The sequence below is a fragment of the Lampetra fluviatilis genome, chromosome 25 (genome assembly GCF_964198595.1).
Source record: "Lampetra fluviatilis chromosome 25, kcLamFluv1.1, whole genome shotgun sequence".
Taxonomy (NCBI): Eukaryota; Metazoa; Chordata; class Hyperoartia; order Petromyzontiformes; family Petromyzontidae; genus Lampetra; species Lampetra fluviatilis.
In genome coordinates, this window is record NC_136299.1 from 4779018 (window position 1) to 4806184 (window position 27167).

Here is a 27167-nt window from a genome sequence, read left to right on the forward strand (position 1 = left end):
AAAAAAAACATAGGCTCCCGAAAATACAAGCAGATTGTTGAAAAGGTATTTTTTTTAAGTTGGGCTATTTCCAGTGGAGTTATTGGATGAGCAAAAATAACTAGAAAGTTTTACACTGAATGTGAAGACATAACACTTGTTTCGTAACATTAGCAGAACCTCGGCCTCCAACCCTACAACATCCAAGGGTTCGTGTTATTTTTCTTCAGAAATTATATTGACATAGAGTGATGAGGTCAATGTGTTGGCTAGGGTGTAAGGTTGTGAGCCAGTGAGATTTTTCTTTTACGGAGTATCACTGAAAGTTGGACGAAACAAGCAGTTGATGATACAGCACTTGTTTCAGCACAAAGTGTTTTTTTCCTGCTGAGAAACTGAAAAGAGAAAGCTTTAAAAAAGCAGCAATGCGTTTGCCTTCCACGAAAACTAAGAGGTTGTTTGGGTTAGATCGCGTAAATGTCGTTAAAACCCGCCACCACCCGACACGGCCAACTAGTAAGGGTTGTCACACAAAGATAATGTGGCCAATTCGTCACTAGTACAGCACACCGGTGTGTTGGAGAGCCAAGCCACAACATTAACAAAAAAAACTCTATTATGGATGATATTGGTCGTGAAAGCCTATGTGTTAAACTCAATATATAACTCCGGAAATTCTCAGTTATGCCATGAACTTGTCGTATTAACCATGTAAAGCACGAACCCCAAGCACATTTGTCAAGACACCATCACTTGGGAGAAAGTTTGAAGCAAGTGTTTATTGTAAAAGTTCTACGATTTCCAAAACAAAAGCTGACTTTTTATCCTGAAAACGTATCTATTATCATTTTAATTAAGTGGAAATAATAGAAAATTAATGCATGCACAACAAAGCACCATCAAATCTCAATACACCACTTTCAACCAATCACTTTCAGAGACCCAATCGTAAAAATAAAAAAAACTATATAAAACTCTACTCTTTCAATCACAAAGGTGTATGCGTGTTTAAGTTATGTTGCCTCATTTCTTTACAAATACATAATAAATAACCTCGTGTTACTATTCTAGTAATACTCGAATGCAACAGCAGAACCAAATAAAGCTAAACTTAATGTATACTCGCCGCCCATCCTCCAGCCTCTTCAGAGGAACACGCGACCTCAAGCAATTACAATGCAGCCAATCATACAATGACCAGTTGCGATTATGGAGGGGTAACCCCGAGATGACCGAGTGCATCACTTTAAAAATAAGGTTACCACTTGGGTCTTCTCAGGATGCGTATTCGGATTGGTACCCGCGCGTTGGCCGGGATGACGTCCGACGTTTCGCTCCACGTGCCAGGAGCTTCTCTCGCAATAGCATTACTTTTTGCCCTCTGCTATGTGCGTCGCGTTCATTCGGAAAAAAACTTGCGCGCTCACAAATCCCCCACCCCCGTGTGCAAAACAAACAAAAAAATCAACGGTCGGGCATAGCGCGACGGGGACATGGACAATCGTTACGTGGGGGCGGCACGTGATGACAAACGTGGCGGTGCGACGTTTAGTCCGACGCGTGGATTTTAAAATGGGACTCCCCCCCCCCTCCCTCCCTTCTTGGGCGAGCGCGGCCTATGAAGAGGACGTGCCCGAACCAACAAGACGCCATATTCTGGTGCACGTGCCGTCTTCCTAGAAGAAGATCTGCTTGGCGTCGCTGGGAGCTTGCTCCATGGGGCAGTAAGGACATTTAAGCCTGTTGGAAGAAAAGGGGGGGAAAAACACGAAATGAGGTCAAATAACCATCAAATAAACATGAGCATCTGCATGGATTGTTTGTATCAAGGACACGGTAATACTTGTGGTTTTGCAAGTACAATGGTTGCATGAATGCTGTATAAAAAAAAAATTCATCCTACGCGATTTTAATATGAAAATAAATTTTTGTTCAGATTATTCGCATTGAGGCAGGGTAAAGATGTGCTCCCTCTGTACCTTACAGCCATGTCTAAAACAAAACCAGCACATCCACACAAAAAAAATTACCTGAAAAGTTTCATTCACGAGCCGCATATACGACAGCCACAGCTTGACTATTAGGGAATGGATACGGCACAAATGATCACTGAAATAATGCTAAGGAGTATTCCCACCGCACTTCATTATTTCCCCCTTCATACAACTTCGCACCAGGTTATGCACGACTAGCTTTACTACCCGGCTCCGCCCGGGACTTGGTTTCACCACGCCCGGCCGCCTTTGTCTCCCCAGTGGCGATGTTTACACACCACACCAGTTACTCGTTTGAGGCTGAGTCGACCTAGGGAGGGGTGGGGCTGGGTGGGGAGGGGCTGGTCACCCCGTGGTGCCCTTATAAAACTCAACGTTTAACTTACTCACGCCGGCTTGTGCCCGCCCTCACAGTCGGGCATATTTGCGGAATACACCACGCCGCCGTTGACCCTGGCCATTGACCGAGCAACCCAACGTTCCTACCAGCTCCCTCCGCAGGAATGTGTTAGCCCTATCCTACTCAGAGGCATGCCCATGCACTGGCCACAGTCTCTCATGCAGAGGACCCACTCGCTGACCAGTACCTCTCCACCAGGCTCCCTGCTGACTTTCAAAGCCAGCCATTTCTATGGAAGCTGTTCCCTAGGCAACATGTTTGCAGGGTGACAATTGGTCCTAGTTAACACCAGCAATATTTTTTTTCTTTTGCAACGCACAAGTGCTTTAGGGTACGGGGTTTAAATGTTGCAGTTTACATCGGTGCAATGTCCATTGGTCAAAATGTAGATTTGTATAAACAGATTATTTGGCGATGCTGCACAGTGAACTGGTGCCACAAGCACAGTGAGACTTCCGAGATTTTGGGATTCGCGTAAGTTTGTTCAAATTGGCACACACACATACAAGGGAATACTGAAACACATGTAGAGATAACCCTAATTGCCAAGTTGAACTAAACTAAGTACCAAACCCATATTATTTGAACGGGTTTCCTTCATGCAGTTAATGGTCATTATATGCTGAAAAGGCCACGTAAACACTAGACTTGTGACAAGCCACTGATGAAGGAAAACCGTTTACGAACCAGACACAATATAGAGAGGTGGAGATCTTCGACTGTTCCACTCGATATAATCAGGTTCTCACTTATGGCTATTTCGTACTCTGAGCACCGTCACCAATGGCTGCTCAAAAACCCCGTCGACTAATTTTGATTCCACCTCATTGAGACGTATTAGATTGTAAATGGCACAATTGTATAACTGCGCATTGCAAAGACAGACAGCAAAACCAACAGTCAATTTAAGGAGGAGAAAAAGCAGTTGAACTTCCAAAGCAATTCCGGGAAACGCGTTGCAAAACTCGACTGCCTGGCTTAGGGAAAGCACATTTTGTTTAACTTTCGATTGGAACGCAATTGGCGATTTACCACATTAGCCATCTCCTTGCTAAATGAGAGGGTGCTTGTCTTGAAACACCACATCGCTAACGGTCAGGTGGCACGGCGGGGGGAGGGATTGGCTGATAACCCCCACACATCTCAATCCAATTACACATTACAACTTGTACCAGCCCCTGCCGGCATCACCATGGCTATACGCATCGCTACCCAAGCAACGGTGGTTGTAAACCGAGTTGCCTATCGTACGCTGTTATAATGGATGTAACCTATAAACAATTTTTCTTTTACCAGTGAAGCCGCATTGGGCTATGTAGCTTTTTTTCATAAGCGACCTGGCCACAAATGAAAACTCAATGAAGTGGCTTATCACGTGGGAATTTATAGCAGGAGACAAATCCTCTGAGTGCATGTTGATTCTCAATGTGGAGGGAGAAATCAAAGGACCCGGAGAAAAATTAACGCGACCACGGGGATAATATGAAAACTCCAATAATACAGCAGGGATCAGGGTCTGGATCGCACTCACGACCTCCTGTATACCAGGCGAGGTAGTTAACATCTCGCCACCACGGCGCCCCTTGTAAGTGATACAAGTTCCCCAGTTGCTAAGGCTGCTGTGACAATGCCATGGATCGTTGCGAACACAGATCCTCCAGACTCCGATTACTTGTTCCCCGGCTCGAGCACACACTTGTTTCCGTTGACGAGCTTGTTGAGGGCGTCTCGCGAGATGACGTGGCCGCACACGAGGCGCATCGGGGGGTTCGATTCCGTCGTCTGCTGTCGGAGGATTGGGCAGGCGAACACCGAGTGGTACCAGCAGCCCTTGCCCAGATCGATTTCAATCTACAGACGAACACACACAAACACATAGACCCCCCGCTATAGCCTTAATAGACTGTTGGGGCATGTGCTGTTAAGCGAGCAGCACATATGAAGGCCAGCACATCACACAAGGGGGCAGGTGGCCAGCACCACGCCCGGCCGCCTTTTGTCTCCAGTGGCAACATTTACACATTGTATCAGGTACTCATTTAAGGCTAAGTGGACCTAGGGGAGGCCCAGAACCGGTTCAGATAATCGTCACTGGTGTTGACAGTGAGCATGAATCGAGCTCGGATCGCCGGGTTCATAGCGTAGCGCGCTCACCGTTGCACAACGGCCCCCCACACTACAAAGAACCACAAGTCAAAATTCTCCACCATATACACTTAAACTTGATGAGAACATATCACATTGATAGACTGCATTTTCTACATTCAAGACTATGATCATCACGAAAATTAACAAACGGATAGACCGTTGGGCCAAGGGGAGGTAAAACTAAGAGGCAATGGAGCTAATTGAGAGAACCGATAGGTAAAACAAATGCGTCGAGGCGTGGTTTTAACAACACTGGGCTAGGCACGCCACAGACGGGGAGCAGCACAACACTGGGCGAGGCACTCCAGAGGCAGGCAGCAGCAGCAGCACAACACTGGGGTAGGCACTGCACAGTTGGGGTAGAGCAGCACAAAAGATTGTATTAACACCATTATGTGGAGAAGCCACATCCAGTGGGTGACCTGTGCTGATAAGTGAGCACATGAGTCTGGCATGACACTTGACCTGGCGACGGTGTGGCCAGCACCGTGTTCGGCCAGCTCACGGCATGTATACATCTTGCCAAGGACACATTTAAAACGGAGTGGTTTTAGGGGAAGGCTTTGGCCAGGTTTAAAAGCTACTCACCACTGATGTACCTGGCTGGGAATTGATACCAGGACACTGACATTTACAGCACAGTGCACCAACCACTGTGCCACAATTCCTTATACACAGACTATTTATATATTAAAAATATATATTGGTTTTGGCACAGATGGTGTTTAACGTGAAGCTTATAAAAAAAATCTGTAAATTAATGTTTATTAACCAGCATGGACAATAGTGTGTTATATGAAGAATGCCTGACTTAAATCAATGGTGACTTGAAGGACTTTTCAATTAAAGCTCCCAATGTATTACAAAGTGTTAGAGGATTGAAATACAGCATCTATTTTACAAGGCAGACATAACAACAAGATGAATGCAAGATTAACTTTTGCACTGTTAAACATTTTAACGGGTGATAAGAGTACGCAACGGTGTTACAGAATTACTTAATCTTGTAAATTACATACCAAGGGTGTTAACTTCTGCAACATATGTGTTAAGAAAATCATACAACACTGGCAGTCAGATATGACAGTTAATGTGTTGTCAATTGGCTTAGCGACAAGCATGCTAACTAACTGGAACATCTCACATACATTAAGAAGTATAGCAGAGTTCCAAACAACTCTGGAACTGGTCTCTTCACATTAACACCACTTAATGCTTTTCACTGCTTTGACATCACACAATTCACATACAATTCATAATACTGCTTGGACTGACATTAGAAGACCACCAGACCAGTAATGGTCAGGTTTCAATCAAATTTCACGTGCACTGCTGTAAACAATATCCTTATTGTGGGGCAGTAATGGAGGTGTCAAAAGTGTCAATGTATCGACGCTTTCTTAATCCAACCAGATTGTACAGTGGACTGGGTGAAGTCAGAAAGTTTTGGCGAGTTTAAGCGCCCCCTGGCGAACACAGTGGACAAACACAGCATTTTAAAAAAATATTAATTAGACCGGGGGTGGCAAAACCTCAGCTTCGTGTCTCACGGCGGCGAGATGTTAACTACACCTCGCCACAGAATTCTAACTTCTCATTTAAAAACTCTACGGCCGACTGGCCGGCTAGCAAGCAAGCGTGAGCGGCGAACTGGCCGTGCTGGAGAACGCTGTTGTAAAGTCATCGTGCGTCTTGTGACTCAACGCCAAATAAAGATGCTGGCATACGGCTAATCGGGTCAGGAAGTTTGGTCACCCATCAATTTGACTCAGGGGGCTTTGACTAATATATTTTTAGCAAGGATCCAATTACACGACCATAAAAATTGAGGGCAAAGTTAAAGTTTTTTGGGGAAAAAAAAATATATTTAATAATACCGATTAAAATGTAAGTGAATAAATGATCACTTGTGCTGATTAGATATTTAGTGATACCATATTCTCAGGATTATGGAACTTTTCCTTGTAGGTTAGATCAATAGTTGAAGGGCGTGTGTTATCTGGTGGGAGTGTGCGCGTGCGATCAGAATTCCATTAAAAAACATGTGGGGCGGGTAATGCATTTTACTTTCTGCAGTGTCACACGATGTAATGGGAAGTTAACAGGTTAGGGCAATTATAGCTTGCAACAGAGTAAAAACCAAATGCATGTGCACAATGTAAGATGAAAAACCCTTACCTATTAAACTAAAACAGACTCCTAAAACAAGTATAACCCGTAAAAACAAAGTTTTTCACTATAAATCCTTTATATGTGTGGCGGCTAGAGTCCTCTCGTCCTCTGGCTTGAGATGGCTGCCACCTATGGGTCAGATGATTGCATTGCACCATTAAGCAAATGGTAATTAAATATAATATTTTTGTCCTAAAAAGTGTAAAATTTTGGAAAAAATTTTCACGAACATTAATTGTCACGCACAACGAGTCTGTGTGGAAAATGTCAGCTCGATTGGATCACGGGAAGTGGGTTAAAAAACGACCGAAAGATTTGCACGGTCGTAAGCAAGCGAGCGAACTTAATATAAAGGATTTAAAAAGGGCAGTGCCTCTTTTTTTTTTAAATAGGCAAGGGGTTAGCAGCCCTGAATCAGCGGAGTAAATTTCCACATTCCGACGGTGGAAGCCCAAGTGTCTGCACAGGATGTGTACATTATCAGAACGGAATCGGAAGTAAAAGGTCATACGTGGGAGGGCGTGTGGCACAGTTTGGTGCCAGCTATCATAAAGTGCGGTCGTGTTGCCACAGTTCTCTGCAGTGAGTACAATGTATTCAAAAACAGCAGCGCTTTGCGTCTCTAAAGAAAATTAATAACTGCTTGCATGCTCCGAGATTCAGCGGCGAACAGGACCCACCCTGCAACTTGCAGACGTCTCAGAACGGGAAATGATTAATATGTTCTTACTGAAGTGTACTTCAATTAACATCACTCAAGCCACCAGACTCTGACAACATTGAAACTGCAATCAAGCTTCTATCAAATCTGGCGCAGACTAATATTCGCACACAATCTGCACCAGCGTCACGAAACACCAAGATGAAAACTGAGAAATGATGATAGAGGTTGGATGAACTCCCTGCGAGTGGGTAAACCCTACTGTCCGCATGCCTGTGCAGTGAGAAACAACTGACCGACTCCTCGCACGTATGACGCACGCAGTCCTAACATGCCCCCTACCGGCAGTTCATCCTTTTGATTCCATACGCCCGTGCACTGCCTCTGCTCGATCACCGCCTTGATGTTGATGAGGGACGGCAGGGCAATGCAGCCAGCGGAAAAACTGCAAGGGAGCAAATAAACAACATTCAATGGTGGAAAGCAAAGCAATCTCCGTTAACACAATATTTATTGATATTTTATTTACCGACCGTCATTTCGGAGTTCCGTCACACGCATTTGCAAAAGGGACCCAAGGGAACTGTCGATACGGAAGAGTGTAGGTTGTTTATAATACAGCCATTGGTGATTTTCTAATTTTGAAATGTGGCCAAAGCTATTGTTGGCACAAAGAAGCCACTTTTTTCAAATGCTAGGACACTTTTAATTGGCACTGTATGTGCGGTGAACTTTTCGCACCGTATGTAGCCAACCGTGCTAATTGACAACGTTACTGCAGGGAGCACCATTGGCTAATATTTTGTAGACATTAAGATGCAGGCTGCAACAATGGAAAGGTTGATCCAGTTGTGGATGCATAATCACAGTGCTATCCTATTTCATTTTTCATTTAATCTCACATTGTAATTCACCTGTTACATATTTCACTTAAATGAGCAATGGAGTGGTGCTGACCTCTGAAAAAATAAGAATAGGTTTTACCCTTTCTGGCAATAAAACAGGTGGGTAAGATGTTCAAACACCAAACAGAAACTTTTAACAAGGAATCAAGTTCGCATTAACCACACGCACTTGTGGTGAACATGCAAACCAACATGCTTTGATAATAAATGCATTGTCTTTGAAACTGATGGGCCTACACCAGATTACCTTCTTTAGGGCCTAGTCTCACCAGTGTCAGACCAGAGAACGCCAATAGGAGAAGTACAAAGACAATGCACTATCAGAGCATTTAAAACTCGGGGTGAGCAGCTACAAAATGGGACTTTTTTCCAGTATCAAAGTAAGAAAAAATAAGAAGAGTTTTACCCTTTCCGGCAAAGCACTGGATTTGTTACAAGTGCACCACTACACACCACTACGCGATGGCATTATAGTTAGTGCTTCACATGCAATCACAAGGTTGCATGTTCAATCCCAATAAGTGGATAACAGTGGAAGTTCCACCAACTAAGAACCGCCAATGGAGGAACACATTCAACGTTCATTTGACCGGACTATTCTTGTTCCGGAGCTAAATGCCAATGTCGAGGTCTGCTAGCTACGAGAGTGATTCAGGATAGGGTTTACAACAAACGTTCAGTTTCAGTTGTGTAGTCACAATCACACTCCTGATAAGACCATTATGAATTGCCAATGCCTATGCTAATAGACACAAACCACATTCTTCACGGGAGTAGTGCAACATTCAGGGGTGTTAACTGTACCTGACACTGAGCGGCGACTCAACAGATAGCCCGAGCAGAGCACAGGCATCGCGGGTGAACAGGTCGCAGATCTCCGCCCACTGATTTGTGTCCAGCAGGTGAGTGTAGGGCGAATGCTCGATGCCCTGGCGCAGGTACATGAGGCTGCCCATGAGCACCTGGATATCTGCAAGCAAATAGGAAGATGAAAGAACTTTCTCGAGACAATTCAACTTTGCTCTTAACACAACACCTTCAACAAATCAGTAACGCAAAGGGCACCGATACCAAAGCACAACGAGCCGCTGCGTATGGGTGGACCATTCCTTGCAATGCATTGAAACCGAGTACAGTATCTGATCCCCACCAAAGCGATGTGGAATATGCAGCAATGGCTCATGAATGCCTACACAGATGTGTACAACCCTATTCACATGTTATATAGTCCAGCAGTCCCCAACCTTTTTGGCACCAGGGACCAGTTTCGTGAAAGACAATTTTTTTACGGACCGGGGGGGGGGGTTCATCATTGGGTCTTTCCCCCTTTTCAAAGAAGCTCTCCAGCGACGTTTGTTTTTTACTCATTTTAGCTCGGGGTTAGCAGCTTGTGGGCTTACCAACACCGTGACTGAGACGAGTGTGCAGTGCGGGAAAGAGGCGCGGACGGAAGTGGTGAATAATAAAATAATGGGGGCGGGCCACGCGCGGACTCACCACTCTCACCTCCTGCTGCTGTGCGGCCCGGTTCCTAATAGGCCACGGACCGGTACCGGTCCGCGGCCCAGGGGTTGGGGACCCCTGTTATATACAATACTATTTGAACTAATATAAAGATCAAGGCGCAGCCCTGGAATGTCTGCAGCCCTGAAATTACTACTCACACCCCTGCTGGTAGGCAGGTTTCCACTAGACAGAGATTTAGATTCGAACAAGAGAAGACCTAGAGCCAGTTCAGATATTCATCACTGATGTTGGTCATCGCCATGAATAGAATCGAGATTGCCAGGTTGAATACCGCAGTGAGTCTACTGCTACGCTATCACTCACCAACAACAACAACCGTCGTTCACCACGAAGTGTTGGTGATGTCACGACGGCGCTTGTGCACTTTGAGGCCACGTAAAGTGTCGAGGCTCGCTGGCAGGTCACGGAACAGACCCAGGTGCCATGGGTTGACCCAACTGAGATGACCGACAGATATACAAACTGTGCTCCCCCACTGTGCCAACACTCTGCGTTTTGGCTGCCCGGCGCTCCGCTCACCACATGTACACGCAAACACACATACCTTTTTGGTGCTGGCTGGCAAAGGGCTGAAAATTGCGTGCGTACTCCAATGCCTCCCGCTGCTTGGTTCCACCGCCCGACAGCAGTTGGATGAAGTAGAGACGATGTAGCTTGAACTCCAGAGAGCTGTTCTGCGCAAGCAAGCGCTCGCGGTTCGACACAGCCCATCTGGTGAAAAAATACTAAAGTTAACCCTTTCTCCCGTTCCAATAACGTATGTGTGTGTCATCAGTTGCTCTTCCCATTCCGTTCTGATGATGTATACGTACGTCACAAACCAGAAGAAAATAAAAAAATTACTTTATCGGTGCCGAGGCTCACACAAGGCCATGCGGGAGGGCGTGGCAGTTTGGTGCCAGCTATTGTAGATTGCGGTCGTGTCGCTACATTTTCTATGGTGAGTACAATGTCTTTAAAAACAACAGCGCTATGCATCTCTAAATAAAATTAACGCTGAACGCCTTGTGCGTTCCGAGATTCAGCGGTGAGCGGAACACCCACCTAGAAACTTGTAGTTGTCTCAGTATGGGAAAGGGTTAATAAGAACATATGAACGTCCTGAAATTTAAGTGAGGTGTGGCGAGTGATTCAGCAGATGGCCTGGGTTGGAGCACTAAGCCTCATTCAAAGCCTAGGTATATCCACGAGAGGTGTCGCAGGATATTTTGTATGCCAGGTTTTGATATGGCATCTGTTACCTATAATGGGACAAAGAAAGTCTATTTTTTATGCTGGACTGCATTCAGTTTATTCCAGCTCTTGTATTTCCCGTCTCAAGAAAGCAGTGGAAGGGTTTATGCTCATCTCTATTAGCGGTTCTAAAGGGTAAATTATATCTTTCCATGAAATGGACCTAACTTTTAAATTGGATGAAGACAAGATTGCAGTTGCGCTATTCAATGCTTATTTGTTGAGACGGAGGGCTTGGTTGGCCTCTTGTTCCATCACATTTATGGATTTTCTCTGGGCCTCTTCTAATAATGTGGGTTTTGGTGTCTGCAGCACTCGGGGATGCGTGTGGAGGTTATCATTTACCCCACCGTCTGAAAGGTCTTTTTCTCCCCATTTACATCACGGTTGTCACTTTGTCGTATAAGGCTCGTTAAAATTCCATGGCATTTAAGTGCTAATGACATACAAATTCTTACTGAAGATCCCATTAGTAACTTTAGCACATAAGGGTTATTTTATATCTATGCTCTGTGATATGTAAAAAAAGTATATATCAACTTTTCCACATGTGCCTTTTTGGGGCAAATGGAAACTTTGAATTTATATTTTGATAAAAAGTATTCAAACCTTTCTCCAAATGCTCCTCCTGCTGATTATTTTTTTTAAGCCTAAAACTAAACTGGTAGTCAGTCCACTCAGTATATTCACAAAACAATTGTTACAAGGACTTATTAGTATTTCATTTTTTTACGCAGCTTATAAGATAAAAAAAAATCTGAGTCTACTAAGCACTTAGGTACAACACTGTAAGGGCTTTAACAACAACCTTAAGTGTTTAGTTGGCATCGTCTCCTACATTATCTGCAAGCGATTCCTGTTACTCAAGATCCAGCCATTAATCTGTCTAAAGCCGGCATATAAATAGATATGTTATGCAAATATGTATTTAGAGTACTGTAGTTACCAATTCGGTCATGACATAAATTCACAATGGCATACCGCCACAAAGTGATCTCACATCTTCAGGAAACTTTTCTTACTGTTAAATAATCGGCCACAGAACATAAACAACTCAACAAGGGCTATGAATAAGATCACTCAAACAACACGTAGCTCCTATGTTCTAGGTCCCTGCCTAGGCTGTGTGCCACTAGTTGTGTGATGGAAGTGACGCTTCTTGGAAAGAGAAAACATAACTTTTCAATATGAAAATAGGCATTTCAGCCACACCACCATTGTGCTCTAGAGTGATATTACCAGGGTATGTATACATGTAGAATTTCTTTTGCACCATTCGTAGCCAACCGTGATAATTAATCAGAGGTGCAGGGGAAGAACAAAAAAACTAAACACAAACAGCATATCTGAAATTAGTTTTCAATCTAGATTTAAAAGTGCATAGCTACAGTACATGATAATATCGGATGAGCATTCCAGCGCATCTGAAAGCGCGCGATGCAGTGGCCGTCCATGTTCGGGGGCTAGCACGAGTACGTTACCAATATTATTCGTGAAGGGGAAGGAGGGGGATGGACGTCCAAAGGGGCATCAGAGGCCACGCTTTATTCCAGACAAATTAATTTGCCATCACTGCACCCCACAACCATAGTGATGCGTACAAGTTGCCTCGAAAGTAACCCCGACATGCTGGAGTCCCCGTCATCTCCCTTCACAGGGTAGGAACTCGTTACCTACAGCTAGCATGATTAGTTGATCAATGACTATAAATTATCATTGTCACGGATATTGTCAATACATACGCCAGGGCAGGTCGAAGGTCGTGCATCTTCAGGGCCTCCAGGATCCTATTGAGCTCAATAAATGGCTCCTTCTGGTTCTGGTCAAGAGGTAGCCCAGCTTCCTACTCACACACAAGCACACACAAGCATCCGCACATTGTTTACAAGTGCTTAATTTTGACGCGACGTCTCATAGGCAATATTGTCAAAACACGATTGTGCAATCACTGTACAAGAACACACATTCGACAATGTTTACTAAACTTTTATACATTGCTTATGAAATACCATGTTATTTATAACATACCACAATCCTGTATATACTCATTATCATGAGCCATGGTCAATACACTGCTGGATGAAGGTTGGAAATACTGCCCTGTCTCAAGTATGGTCAAAGGTGTAAGGTCAGCTCGTCACTGTTCCAAGGTTAATTAAAAAAAAAGAATACCGCTTTAGTATATTTCGGAGAATTGGTCATCGTGTCAAAAGACTGGCCAACACCCACAAGAATGTGAACTTTCCACCAGGGGCGACAGAAATTAGAGTCACTACATTGCTCACATTTAGGGAGACGCTTTGCCTGAAATAGAGCATTGTATTCCTATACGCCAAGTACACGTGAGCGCAATGTACAAATACGCATTCTTACAAACACATGAGGCAAGGGAATGAACGCCACAAAAATGCACACATGATCAAGTGATGCGCACGCAAGACTACGCTGGTGATTTTCGAGCCACGAGAGCTTTCATGTTAGCCATGAAGACTTGTACATAAGACTTACACATATACACAATGATGTGGAAAGGCAGTTGTTGCCATATGACAGGAAATCCCACATTCTCGTGGTGCGGGCCAGTCCACTGACAAGATGACCACTGCTGACCATACAGAGCGGCGCTCTTCACAGATTTCAGCAAAACGTCCCCAAGTCGTTGCAACATGTTGGCGGCATTGAGATGCATACGAAATGGCTTAATCAGAGCGACTCGTACATGCACTTGACACACTGCTCACATCTGAAGCCCTCTTGTTGTGGCAAGCAGCAGACCTTGACACTGGCATTCATCTCCTGAATGCCAATGAATTTGAACTGCTCACTTACCCAGTCTAGCTAGGGTGAATGTGCAGCCCTGAAAAACGGATTTCTCAGCATTCCCCGCCCCCAACATCCTCACCAACCCGCACCATAACCATCGTGGTGAAGTACAATTGAGTATCCCCCCACAGCCCCACAAGGTGGGTGTGGGGAGGCCCTCATCCTGCAGTGGACTGATAAGACAGGGTGAACATGTCCATGTTGGGTAACTGTTACACAAGTATATGGGCACACAGCTTGGGACTAACGTCTTGGGATTTGGGAGAAGAGAGAAAGAGAGAACACGACATGCCTTACCTGACAGAGCTGCTCGCCAACATCCAGCATGCCCTGCCTGAACAGGTGCTCCACGATCACATCGTTGAGGAGTTGCTGTCTCTCGGGCGTGCTGAACACCCCATCCACCGCCACGCTGCTGATGTCGGGTTCAAAATTCTACAAGGGCGGCATTGACCAGGAAATGTTCACGCTCCAATGACCCCCAAACGACCAAGGGACTAGCTAGGAGACGGCGTTCGAATGACGCGTCTCACAAAGCACTCAAAACTATTGAGTGCACACGGTGATCTAATTCTTGTATGCAACAGTCGTGTGTTCGGGCATTAATAGTTGAACACTTTTAGAAGGATATGAATACAGAGGTGGCTGTCTGAGCACTTTGAATATTAAAACGCAAAGAGTTAAAATGCAAACAGGTTAAAGAGGATTAGATATCATTGTTATCACCACTGTGCCACTGCTACAAGCCCGGGTACACAGTTTGCTTCCTGACCATGGCTAATATCACTAACGAGTTATATCGTCAGCGAGTGATATCCGAGCCAGTCCTGGGCATCCCCCTCAATTAAGTAACTCGCACTGATGAGCGTGGTGTATAGTCAAATAACCCCCACGGTTGTTATGGTATGGGGAAGGCCTTCATTCCACAGTGGACTGATAAAGGGCAGTACATAATAATTATACAAAGAAATGAGAGGCAATTAATACATGGATATTTCATGTTATTTTGAAGGCAAACTGTATAATTGACCTACAAAACTGGACCACAAGGAGTTTATTTTACAAATGTCTCATAGGGCGTTTAATGACCATTTGGAGCATATGACACATCTAGACAGTTCGTGGGTTTACTGAACATTTATAGGATTTGATGTATCAACTCCATGCAAAGCCGACTCACAGAAATATATATATCCACCATTACAGGATTCAGCCCATCGGACTTATTGTGTTCAACCACCATATTGCAGGTATGGGTCAAACACTTATATGTCCGCTTCTTTCCTCACACTGCTTGTCTTTGTAATTCCCTCCCATCTCTCCGTTCCCAAGTTAACTATTATCTATTACACGTGCTGTTAGTTTTTAGCTGTTTGGCGTTTCTGGGCCTTTGGGCTTGTGCTCAGCAACTATGATTTAAAAAAAACACAGCATTACACGAGTAGACAAAACAAATTCTCGGAAAAGAAAAAGTCAACTAAACGTGCTGCGGTGTATTAAAGTAAACTTGACATGCCATTTCACAGCTTGCGCTGGACACGAATTAAACCCCATCATAAGCTTACCCTGTCAATGGCTTTCCCCACTTTGGAGACACTGCCGTGGATGTCCTTGTGATCGGACGCCAGCTTCTGCACCGTGTCACGGATCTTCTTGCAGCAGTGGGACAGCACCAGGGCATGGGTGGCACTCAGCTCCGCCTCATCGCCCACTTTCACAAAGAGGGGGAGAAACGTGGACAACCAGTCAGACCGCTTTGCACATAGTGCTGTACAATGCTCGGGGAAAAAAAAGTCAATGTATGAACACAATTAAATATTCTTGGTCTAAGAAGCTCAAACGGACTGTGATGTCAGTATAACAGGCGGCAAATAAACCGAAAACCACTTGTCGCCACAGATCAACAACATACTTCAAGATTGTATATTATCATAATACTGTACTGACCAGTTTAACATATGAGGCTTCAGAAAAATGTATGTGATTAGTGATGGTGAAGTTAATTGGCGTCCTCTGGTCTAACACCATCTGAGACAAAGAAAGCTGTCTCTGGTGTAGACCAATCAGTTTCAAGGACAATGCATATATTCAGTGTTTTTTTTGCACTTTGACCACAATCATTGTGGTTAATGCAGACATGATTCCTTGTGGAAGGTTTCAGTTTGGTGTTTTAACACGACTGCCACTTCAATAAGCTGATGCTGGCAATACCATCACTTTCAGTAAAAAGATACTTTCATAGGAGGTATGTATACTTGTGAACAAAAAAATTGCACAGGACTACATTTGAATCCACTGAACAAGATCAAGGTCCTCTCCATCACCATATACCAGTTGCACCACAGCACGCACAATCCCCAAAGAGAAGCAAAACCGCACTTGCCAAATACGTAACATATGCTCGTATACAAAAAGCACACACAGCTGTAACCTGTATGCAACGCATTACAGTAATAATGAACATTCCTTACACCAAGCACGTGCACAATAAGCGGCAGAAATATACGACTCCACTGCCTTTGTGCCAGGACCATGCTAAACAAAAAACCCTCCTCACTAATGCACTCCCTTGACATGTTTATAACTTATGGAAAATTTAAGAAAACCTACAATAGCTACAGTTGTCACTCGAATGGAAAGAACAATTATGGCTGACGTTGGATTATTTATTTGGCAATGAGTAAATATATTTTCCATTGTGACAAGTCACAATGTCTATTCGCTCCATGAAGCCAATGGTTTAAGTTTATCTTATTTGATGCATGTGTAATTGTCACTGTGTGGTGCCCGGGCTTACGAAACCACGGCGGATAATGTGTTGTCATTATGTGCCGCCCGGTTACGGGGTGTAGTACCAGTCCTAGTGGGGCTTGGGTGAGCGCTGGTCAGCGTGGAGGCACCGCGAGCAGTGTGCAGTGCGGGCTCCCGGTGTGGGAACGAGAGTGAGCGTCAGCCAGCCAGGGTTAAGTTGGGGCATGATATGCTGGTTGACCTGCCAACACGTGACCGGATGATATTGGAGGGGGGCCACTGACGGACGGGGGCCGCTGGGCGGTCACGTGGTCTAAAAGAGCTCTCGGGAACCTTCGAGAAAGAGCTCGAGAGATCCGGAAGGTGGGCGGGGTGAAGGGCGGAGCCAGCCCCAGCCCAGGGGGAAATAACAGGGGTCCCGTGAGGAGCACGAGGTTCGTCGTGTGCCGGTGTCAAGAAGATCCACGTTGGGGAGAAGAAGCCTCTAGCCACTTGGTCAGGGACCCAGCTTGTGGTCTGGGCCGGGATAGCGAACCGTGTCTAGTTCTGCCATAGCGTGGTTAGATGGGCATTCGAGACCCAAGTGGAGATTGTGTAATGTTGTGTTTAGTTGCAGAATAAATAGTGTTGCTCACAAGATAACGTCTGCGAGACAGTTGGACTCACTACACATGGATGACGCTTTATCCAGTTGTCCGGCTATGTTACAGGGGAGATCCATGATGTGCGAGCACAGCAACAACAAAACAAAAACAGTAAGATTGCAGAGAATGAGTATCGGGTCCTTTAGGAATACTGCACACTAAATAATATATTTAATTATCGTAAACGAAAGATATGAAAGTCAAAAACAGTGCAAGTGTAAAATCCAAAAGTTAGGGACTGGTGCAGGTAAGCTCTATATTATAGTCTAAGTGACAACCACATGCAAATCAAACATGTGGGAGCAAGAGGCGCCAGAAGAAGTGAGGTACAGGTGCAAGTATGCTCCGTTTTATTTTAATATGGAAGGAGGGAACCAAGCTGTAAAAGAGCGGCACGAGTATTCCAGAGACGTGGAGCAGCAACACGGAAACATTTTTTTTATCAAAGTTTCAGCACATTTAATTTTGTGGAAATAAGGAGGCACTTCTGAGGCTACAGGAGGAAGTTGGAAGAAACTGGTGGATTTGTTTAAGAGGACCCTTTAAGGGTGAAGCTAGCACAGTGATGGTCCGCATATCCAGGGGGGACAGATTTGAATTAATGTACGTATGTATGCTGAACTTCTTTTGGTTAATGGTATAATAGAATGAGACGTTTTAAGGCAAATTTAGGAGCTAGGTGGTAGATGGTGTCTGAATAATACAATATTGCCAGGATGGTGCTATTTATACAAAATCGAGGTAGATCTTAAAATACAGTTTCGAGTCCAGAATGTCTAGATCTTTAAATGTGTCAACTTGCTCAAAAGGGATCAAATCCCAAGCAACAAAATTAAGAGATTGGGAGATAGGTTTGGGGAAGCCAGATAATAACATAACTTTGGTCGTTTTTGCGTTGAGGCTGTGTCCATCTCAGCTGGCAGCCCTGAGCCTGTGGTTGTTAATTCCACATTCGCTTCACACAACATCCACCGTTGCCATCCCTCAATGTATTACTTACTTTGATCGACTGTCTATTGATGACAAGCTCCGTAAACAACTGCCCATGAATTTGACAACAAAAAGTCTACACGACTCTTACGTTTCAACACCTAGGGCTAACAATGCCAAAACTGACATCCCTACACTTACTGTGTGCTTTTAAGAGTGAATGTTCAATGCACACAGCCCGTTTGAAAATAAAAAAAAATTATTCGGTGGTGCCGAGTTGGCAGTGGTGCACAAGCCCAATTAACTAAAAAAATCGTGTACTTTAATAACAATGCCTTAAAAGAAAAATGCATAATTAGGCGTACAGTAATTTAGGGCAAAGGCACACAAAACGCCACAAAATGTATGTTTCTTTTTAAGGCAGTGTTATTGATTAAAGAGTTTCCCAACAAAAATACGCGTGGGGTCTGTAATTCAGTAACATATCTAAAAAAAGCCATTGTTTATTAAATAAAGTCAACATGGGTGGGGGGGAATGTCTCGACGTGTCGGAGACGTGGATTGAAGCTTTGCAAATGAGTAGGGAGAAGAAAAAAAGCACCCTTTAAGACTACAGCGTGAGATGCTATCACATTACAGAAAAAACCCATATTGAAATTATTTGTATAGACATTTAAACACTGCGTATGGGATGGCATCGCCTTGTCGAAACAGCGATCACTGCTGTAGAATAGTAATTTACAATTGACCCCAGGTTTGGTTCTGATGCTACATTCTAGCACATTAATGACATTGCGGTGACGCCACTCCCATATGCAGTAATTCTAAAGGTGTGTACAATAAGTTAAATCTCGTTCTATGTCATAGCATCCCGCACGGCAATTTAGTTTTATCCTTCTCATTAGGTAAGCTTAAAACCGTCTCAAGACATTGACATGACCTCCCACCCACCCCAGCTGCGTGTCAACAATACTTTTTTTTTCTCCTGTGTTGACTCTTTCTTTAAGAATCAACAGCTTTTATTAGACGCGTTATTGAATTACAGACTCCACGCGCGTGTTTTGTTGGGGGGGGGGGATACTTCTCGCGTGCCACGTGGTACCACACGAACACTTCAGACGGCGGGACAGTAGAGTGAGGGTAAACATTGGACACACGGGTTCAGACAAGACCGTCACAGCAAGGAAGTCTAAACAATAGTATACACGAGGAGAGATAGGAAAATGGGGACGGTGGGAAACGGACGCGACAATACAAATGGACGAGACAATACAAATGAGCGAGAGTACATAAAAGAGAGTACAGTACAGAAAACATGGTACAGTAGAGGCACCAAATCAAACAAGACAGCACAAATTAGAGACAGAAAACAGTACAGAGACGACACAAACACCAGCCAATACAGACTTGTGAAGACCAGACATACTGTAGACCAGACAATCGACTACAGACAAGACACAACAGCCGAGATAATCTCTGTATAGACGACAACGTTATGGCAGTAAAATGAAAGAAAGCGAAGAGAACGGCGAGAACGACAAAACAATAGGGTACAAAGGTAGTGGGGGGGGCGAGGGTAGAAAGTAGACTGTAAAAAAACAGGAGACATCGCAAACTAGAAAAGAATGGACAGCACAAACAATACAAACGAGCCAAACATATGATACTATCCTGAATATAATCGTTGTTGGGCAAGACGGAGAATAGTCGCAACGTTCCACTCAACGCTATTAGTAGCATCCTCGCTATTATTAGCATCAACATTCTCATTTTGCTAGCAAGCACAACTTCATTATAAATTATGTACGTGGTGGGTAGCAGAGAGGGCTGTGTAGCAAAAACAAACACGGGTTGTACTGTGTCGTCTATGCTCTTCGCTTTCAATCAACTGCTGGATGCCTTCATCCAGCAGTTGATTGAACAAGGACTGTACACCACACAGTCGTGAAAGCCGAGCCATCATCGTTACCCTCACCCTTCCAAGCACTTCACCAACTCGCGTGGTTCAAGTGTGGACAAGCAAACCGCCTCCATGACTAGCACGGCGTGGACACACACAGAGGCCTTTAATTCAACACTACTAGTCTGGGTCTGTACAACCCATCACAATACAAATCAAACAAACACACACACACTACACAGCAAACTAAAAAAACTACACAAAAACCACAGTCGCGCATGGCAAGACAATTATCAACAAGGGTACGAGGCCGGTGTGTGGTGGTGTTGGAGGGGGGGGGGTGTTCGGCCTTGTCTGAAGCCTGCACATCTCCACTCACTTCCCGCAAGCTCCTGGCGAATGCCCGTCACGTACTGCGCCAGGTTCTCCAGCGTTCTCTCGCAGTGCTCGCCATAGGCGGAGAACTTCTGCAGCACGCGGTCCACCTCCCGCTCCACGTTCACGCACTGCTCCATGTTGTTGTTGTTGTTCTTCTCCTCCACCGCCACCGCCGCCGCCACCACAGACGCTGCGGAGGCCGCCACCGCCGCTGTTGTTGTTGTTCTTCACCCCGTCGACTTAGACCGCCGTCTTGTCGTGGCCGACAACGCTTTGTATTTCGCACAACGAATGCGCGTCGCCGTCGCCGCAGCCGCCACGCTGATTGGCTCGGCCGGTCGCGAGGGCGCCTCCCATTGGCTCGAGGCCGTTGCACGCGCCGTTGGCTGTGGCCCAATGGGGGGGGGGGGGAATAGCTCGAGTCGCGTATCGGTGTTAGGGTTTCTAAATGGTTGTGGAGGGTTTTTTGTGTTTTGGTGACGCTCAGGTGACGTAGGAGGACTGTACCATTAACACAATAGGGGGTTATTTGTGTGTGATGTTTTGTATTATTACGTTAAAAAGGAATATTATCGAGACTAATTGTAATCTGTAGTTACTCTAACGATTTATAATTAATAACGAACGTACTCTTTGTATTTTAATACTGTTGAAAAGCGTGTTCAGAATTAAAAATTATATTTTAAATACCCCCCTCCCTCCACCTCACATGGACTGCTCTTCCCCCCTATAAAACGTGTGGCGTTTAACACGCGTGACGTCACTGCCATTTTACTAATTAACCAAAGACACCAAAACAAATCCCCTATAGGGGCACGTCGCACCAACATCACCTAATCTTCTTTCTCGATTTTAACTCTCGCCTACCGAGCCCCCTAAACCGTCCCTGGAATCAAGCGCGCCGCCAATATCACAGCCATTTCCCGTCTCCCTCCATTCATTAATGATTCCTGTAGGGGGCTGCACACATCACCATCAGCCAGTGTTGACAGAAGCCCTCAGGCTGCTGTCACTGACACGGCAGCAGCAGCCGCCGCCGCTGTTACTATTTCAGCACTCATCATAACCACCACCCTACCAACCACCATCATCTTCACCACCACTACCACCACCATCGTCACCACCACATTTACCTCCATTACCAACTATCACCACCATCACCACCACCACCACTCACGTCCATTACCATAGGCAGCATGTGGGCCAAGCTGCTGTTCCTGCTGCTCTACGTGTGCGTGCTGTTCCTGCTGGCGCGATTCTTCGAGGCGGTGTCGTGGTGCGAGACCGGCATCTTCGCCTCGCGTCTCGTCGACCCGGTGGCGCTCAGCCTCAGGAAGCTGCGCGGCCTCCTCGAGTCGCGCGGACTCAGCCACGCGGGACTCCTCGAGAAGAGGGGCCTCGCTCGCCTCGTAGAGAACTCCGGTAACTAACTCACTCTCTACTACTAGTACTGTTGATTCTAGTACTGTGGTGGTGGTGGTGGGGATTCAGGTAACCACTGCTACTCGTGCTGTCTCTAGTACTGTGATGGTGGTGGTGGTGGGGACTGGTAACTACTAACATTTCGTGTTGTCTCTAGTACTGTGATGGTGGTGGTGGTGGGGGCTCAGATAACTGCTGCTGCTACTCGTGTTGTCTCTAGTACTGTGATGGTGGTGGTGATGGTGGTGGTGGGGACTGGTAACTAACTAACTACTACTCGTGTTGTCTCTAGTACTGTGATGGTGGTGGTGATGGTGGTGGTGGGGACTGGTAACTAACTAACTACTACTCGTGTTGTCTCTAGTACTGTGATGGTGGTGGTGATGGTGGTGGTGGGGACTGGTAACTAACTAACTACTACTCGTGCTGTCTCTAGTACTGTGATGGTGGTGGGGATGGGGCTCAGGTAACTACTACAGTCTGGTGGTAGCGGTGTTAATGATTGGAACTCGCCCACCTATAGTCATAGATCCCTCTGACTAGTGGACTTCTGTAATGGTGATGGTGGTGGTGGTGATGATGGTCGTGGTGATTGGGACTTCGTTCACTACTACTTTTGTTGGATGAAACTACGACCGGTGATGGTTTTGACAGTAATGGTAGTGGCGACTCTACCGCCTGTTAGAGGACTGCTTTATTATTGCTGTGATGTGGTACTACTGGTGATGGTGGTGATGGTAGTGGTGGTGGTGATAGTAATGATAGGAACTCGCCCACCTAGTCATAGATGGCGGTAACTCCTGTGTATCGGTGGTGGTGGTGATGGTAGTGGTAATATAGACTCCTGTAACTACCATCGCTGGCCACGATGGTGGTGGTAATGATGGTGGTGGTGCAGATGGGGACTTGTCCACCTCCTCGTGGAATCCGGCAAACTTCTCTACAGTATTCTTAGGTTTTTTTCGGTAAAGTCACGTAGGTAAAACATCAAAATTAATAAAAATAAAATAAAATAAAAAATCACGACGTTTCGGAGGCAACACAAGTCTCCGTCATCAGGTGGGACCTCTCCAGTACTGTGACTGTCGCTACCGTTGATGATGGTAGCGGTGATGGTGCTGATGAGGACTGTTGAATAGTACTGCCGATGATGGCGATGGGAATGCGCCCGCCTCGTCAAAGACTCGAGTGCAGAATCTACTGCTACGACGAGAGATGATGACAGCGATTGATGGATGGTGGTGGCGATAGGAATGATGATGGGGGGATTTTCCTTGCCATTGCATGCACACCACCATTAAATACCAGAATCAGAATATTTTTTTTACGAAGATCTTTTTAACATATGTCCAGTAGGGGCGGGTAAGAACGTTGAAACAACAAACGGTGCAAAAACATGATAGGGGTGCACAGGACAAGAACGTAAAACAAATCACCCAAACACATACAAATTCAGCTGAACCATCCCCATCCTACCAGGCAAAGCCCACTGAGCTATGGAACTATTTTTCAGAAGCGACCTGCCCACAAATTATAGCTCAACAAAGTGACCTATCGTGTGGAAATGTACAGCAGCCAAATACTCTAAACTGCATGTTTCTAAATGTGGAGGGAAAAACCGGAGGACCCGGAGAAAATAAAAAAAATCCACGCAACCACGGGGAGAGAACGCAAACTCCAAATATACAGCGGGCGTCATGGTTTGGGATCAAACCCCTGACCTCATGCATACCAGGCGAGGAAGATCACGTCTCACCACCTTGGTGCATTGCCCTGCTCGAGATGATGGTGATCATGATGATGCAGATCTCCACATTTTTTACCAGGAAAGCCTAACTGGTCGGCATTAATGAGGCTGTTTGGCCATTAATTCCATTAATGAGTGTTTGGCTTCACGGTGTGTTGGAGGCTTTTGTATTTTCCTGGTTTTGTGTTTTGTAAGGAGCTTTGAGATGCTGCGGCATTTAACTTCTAACTAAAAACAAACTCGTATCCTTGCTTGGTTTTTGTGATGCACCATTAAAGTTGCAATTCATCTTGTTTTGTAGCTGCTCTAACAAGCTGAGGGTGATGATATTCTTCTCTCTAGAGGCTTAAGCCAACCGTGGAACTGGCGGTGTTGATGCTATTTTAGTGCATTGTCATAACAATATTGATCTAAGATTCTAAGGCAATACAAACAGTTCGAATCTACTTCTGGTAATAAAAACAAACTTCCGATTCACGTACAGTAGTAAATTACAGAGGCTTGTGTTGCTTCCGAAACGTCGTGATTTTTTATTTTGTTTTATTTTACTTTTATTAATTTAAAATGTTTTACCTACGTGACTATACCGAAAAAACCTAAGAATACAGCTCCTCACTTGAGCAATGTGTCACCATTAAGGTTTTTAAAATTCCCCCCTCCATGTGCCGAGTTCAATAGAATAACTTGGAGCTGATCCTCCTATTATCATGTAGTGACGGAGTCGAGGTCTCAGGGTTCTTCTCATCTTGTAAATATAGGCGAGGGAACCCCAGCATTGCTCTGGTGTTTGTGTTGAGGTTGCGGGTCCACGTGGCGGTTGTCCGTTCATGTTGAGAGCTTGGGTTTATGTTGAGGTTTATGGATTCGTGTTGAGGCTCTGGGTTCACGTTAAAGCCGTTGTTGTAAGTTGAGGCTGTGTGTTTCTTGATTCAAAATTAGGTTATTTTGGGTTAGGTCATGTAAATATGGCAATGTTTCAACTGTAACCCTCAACCACTCCACACAGCCGCTCAAATCAAGTTGTCACATGGGCAGATATGTGATTTTTATTTGGGTTTGCAGCAGACCGGAACGTTGCACAGCAAGCAACATTTTTGACAATTTTACACGATGCTTAGAAGGAGATAAAACCAGTATCACCAGGTGTTAACAAAGCTCTGCTCTCGCATTAAAGAGCTTCCTGATCCGGGTTGTTAAGTAGAAATCCCATAGGTTCATGTTGAGGCTCTGGGTTCGTGTCGAGGCTGTGGATTAGTACTGAGGATTTGGGTTTGTGTAGAGGTTGTGGGTTCACGTTGAAGCTCTTGCTTAGTGTTGAGGATGCAGGGTGAAGGAGTTAAGGCTCTTGATTCGTGTGGAGTCTTTATTTGTATTATAGTATTGAGATGTGGGTTTGTGTTGAGACTGAGGCTGTGTGGGTTCACATTATGTTAGAGACGTATTGTTGAGGCTGCGTGTTTGTTTTGAAACGACATGGGTGACTTGCAGTTTAAGTGCATGTACACAAGTCGAGAGAGTGAAGTGTCAATGATATCCGCTTGGATGCTCCTTCATTTACATCTTTGGCATTAGATATAGGAGCCATCCATTTAGTACGTTCTCGTGGAGGGGGGGGGGGTTAACCCAAATGCGTACGCTTGCGTATGGGGGGTCTACTGATAATGTACGGACATTGTCAGTAGACCCCCTCCAAACGGGGGGGGGGGGTTTGAAGCCTTGATAATAATTTGTCTACATTGGCCTGGTGGACTATCTGTTTTCTTAAACACGTTAATATTATTAATCCTTGATCGTTTCTGCGTGGATTAAATATCGGCCGTTCTATAGGATTCGGGGGGGGTGGGGCGTTAAGTGTACGTACGCAGGTGGGGGGGGGTAAAAGGTACGCGTGGGTACAGGGAGAGGGGGAGGGGTACATTTTTTACAGATTTTTGCGTACCTACTAAATGGATGGCCCCATGCATTGCTGCAATGCACACGTGGTATGTTCACTTCATGGCACAGTGGCGTCGAATCTAAAAGCCACGCTTTCATGCTTGACAACTACTTTTTGCCATTAATGGGGCTTCTGACACTGAATGCGAATGTAATTTTTTTGTTTGCTGCTTTAGGCAGCATGCATCAGTCAGCAATATAGTTCAGTACTATGTCAGCACCATTGTCTGCATGATCCATCCAGAATTGGAATGGGATTACAATGCTGACAAGATTATTAGAAAGCCACTGGAGCTATGCACATTAAAATCTAGATTGAAAACGAATTTTTTTAGCGTCAATATGCTAAATTCCTCTGTTGATATGTAAACTCCTTTGTCAAGGCGCTCTGCTCCTCCCACCCAGCTTAAAATACGCTGCCGAGCTTAGCGGTGTTCATTAGAACGCTGTCTTTCCGACAGCTCTGTTCTTCACCTGAGGACGGCTGCTTGTGTTGTGGCCGAAACGTCGTGAGAATTGTTATTACGTCTTCTTTTTATTATTTTATTATTTCCCTTCTACGGGACTTTACCGAAATATCCAAGAATAGGAGAACATTTCTCAGTCACAACTCGTCTTTTCTGCCACAGCTGCGCAGGTCCACGAAATCTCTCCTGTTATCCAAGGCCAGCAACGTTTTGAAATTTATTTTCCCAATCATGCGATATATTTTCCCCACATATAAGTGTAGTGAAAGCACGGATAACCCCCGTGAGTCCTCTGATCCTCATTATTTCTCCGCTGCATCACAATGGATAAGAGGAGTTCTGGACAGCATAGGTTTTCCACATTGTCAGCAACAGGAGCAACATGATGCTGGAAAACTTACATTGTTGTTACGTGTTATTAGAATATATTTGGAGCAGCATTCAATTCTTATCATTAAGGGCAGAAATACCAGTTTGCCAGCAGTGATACGTCGTTTGTCTTGACAGTTTGCTGTATCAGTAACAGAATAATTTTGTTAGCCAGCCCTAAGTTTCAGTCATTAGAAATGTATCATGATCATCACCTTGAGATGTGGCCGCATTTGCACACTTCATGAATCCAATCGTCTTGCAATTGTTTTAGCAAAGCTCCGTTCTCATCGGCATGATCATCAGAAGTAGCAATTTGATGTTGTTATCAACCCTAAGTCTGCATCGTGTTCATCATAATTATGTTGCTAGCGAATTATCATCGGCAGCAGATATTCCATGTTTTAGAAAACAATGTAACTCGTCAGTAGCAGTATTAGCCAGTAGCTACAGCAGAAGCCATCAAGAGTAGTAATATCAGCAAGAATATTTTATCATCAATTCCATCAGCAGGTGTCTAGTAGTTTAATTTTGATAGTAGACATAAATCACCATGATCAGAAATACTCTACACGTCTGCAGTACTGTATAACATTGCAAACAATATTTGTTTCAATTGGATATAGAACACATTCCTGCGGAGGGAGCTGGTAGGAACGTTGGGTTGCTCGGTCAATGGCCAGGGTCAACGGCGGCGTGGTGTATTCCGCAAATATGCCCGACTGTGAGGGCGGGCACAAGCCGGCATGAGTAGGTTAAACGTTGAGTTTTATAAGGGCACC

At 44.9% G+C, this 27167-nt stretch overlaps 2 protein-coding genes across 2 annotated transcripts in view; one reads left to right on the forward strand and one right to left on the reverse strand.

Moving 5' to 3' along the window:
* Window positions 1-739: 739 nt before the first annotated feature.
* Window positions 740-20735, reverse strand: LOC144941670 (E3 ubiquitin-protein ligase RMND5A-like). The gene is made up of 9 exons (XM_078868031.1): window positions 20447-20735; window positions 15408-15553; window positions 14140-14277; window positions 12762-12862; window positions 10331-10497; window positions 9064-9229; window positions 7697-7799; window positions 4070-4224; window positions 740-1719 (listed from the first exon to the last, which is right to left on the reverse strand). The coding sequence occupies exons 1-9, from the start codon at window positions 20580-20582 to the stop codon at window positions 1656-1658; spliced, it is 1176 nt and encodes a 391-aa protein (XP_078724157.1). The 5' UTR covers window positions 20583-20735; the 3' UTR covers window positions 740-1655.
* Window positions 20736-21286: 551 nt separating this feature from the next.
* Window positions 21287-27167, forward strand: part of RNF103 (ring finger protein 103) — a 41686-nt gene continuing 35805 nt past the window's right edge. The window contains exon 1 of the mRNA XM_078868030.1: window positions 21287-21867. Coding sequence (XP_078724156.1) covers window positions 21642-21867 — 226 coding nt within the window. The 5' untranslated portion in view covers window positions 21287-21641. The remainder of the gene's footprint in view (window positions 21868-27167) is intronic.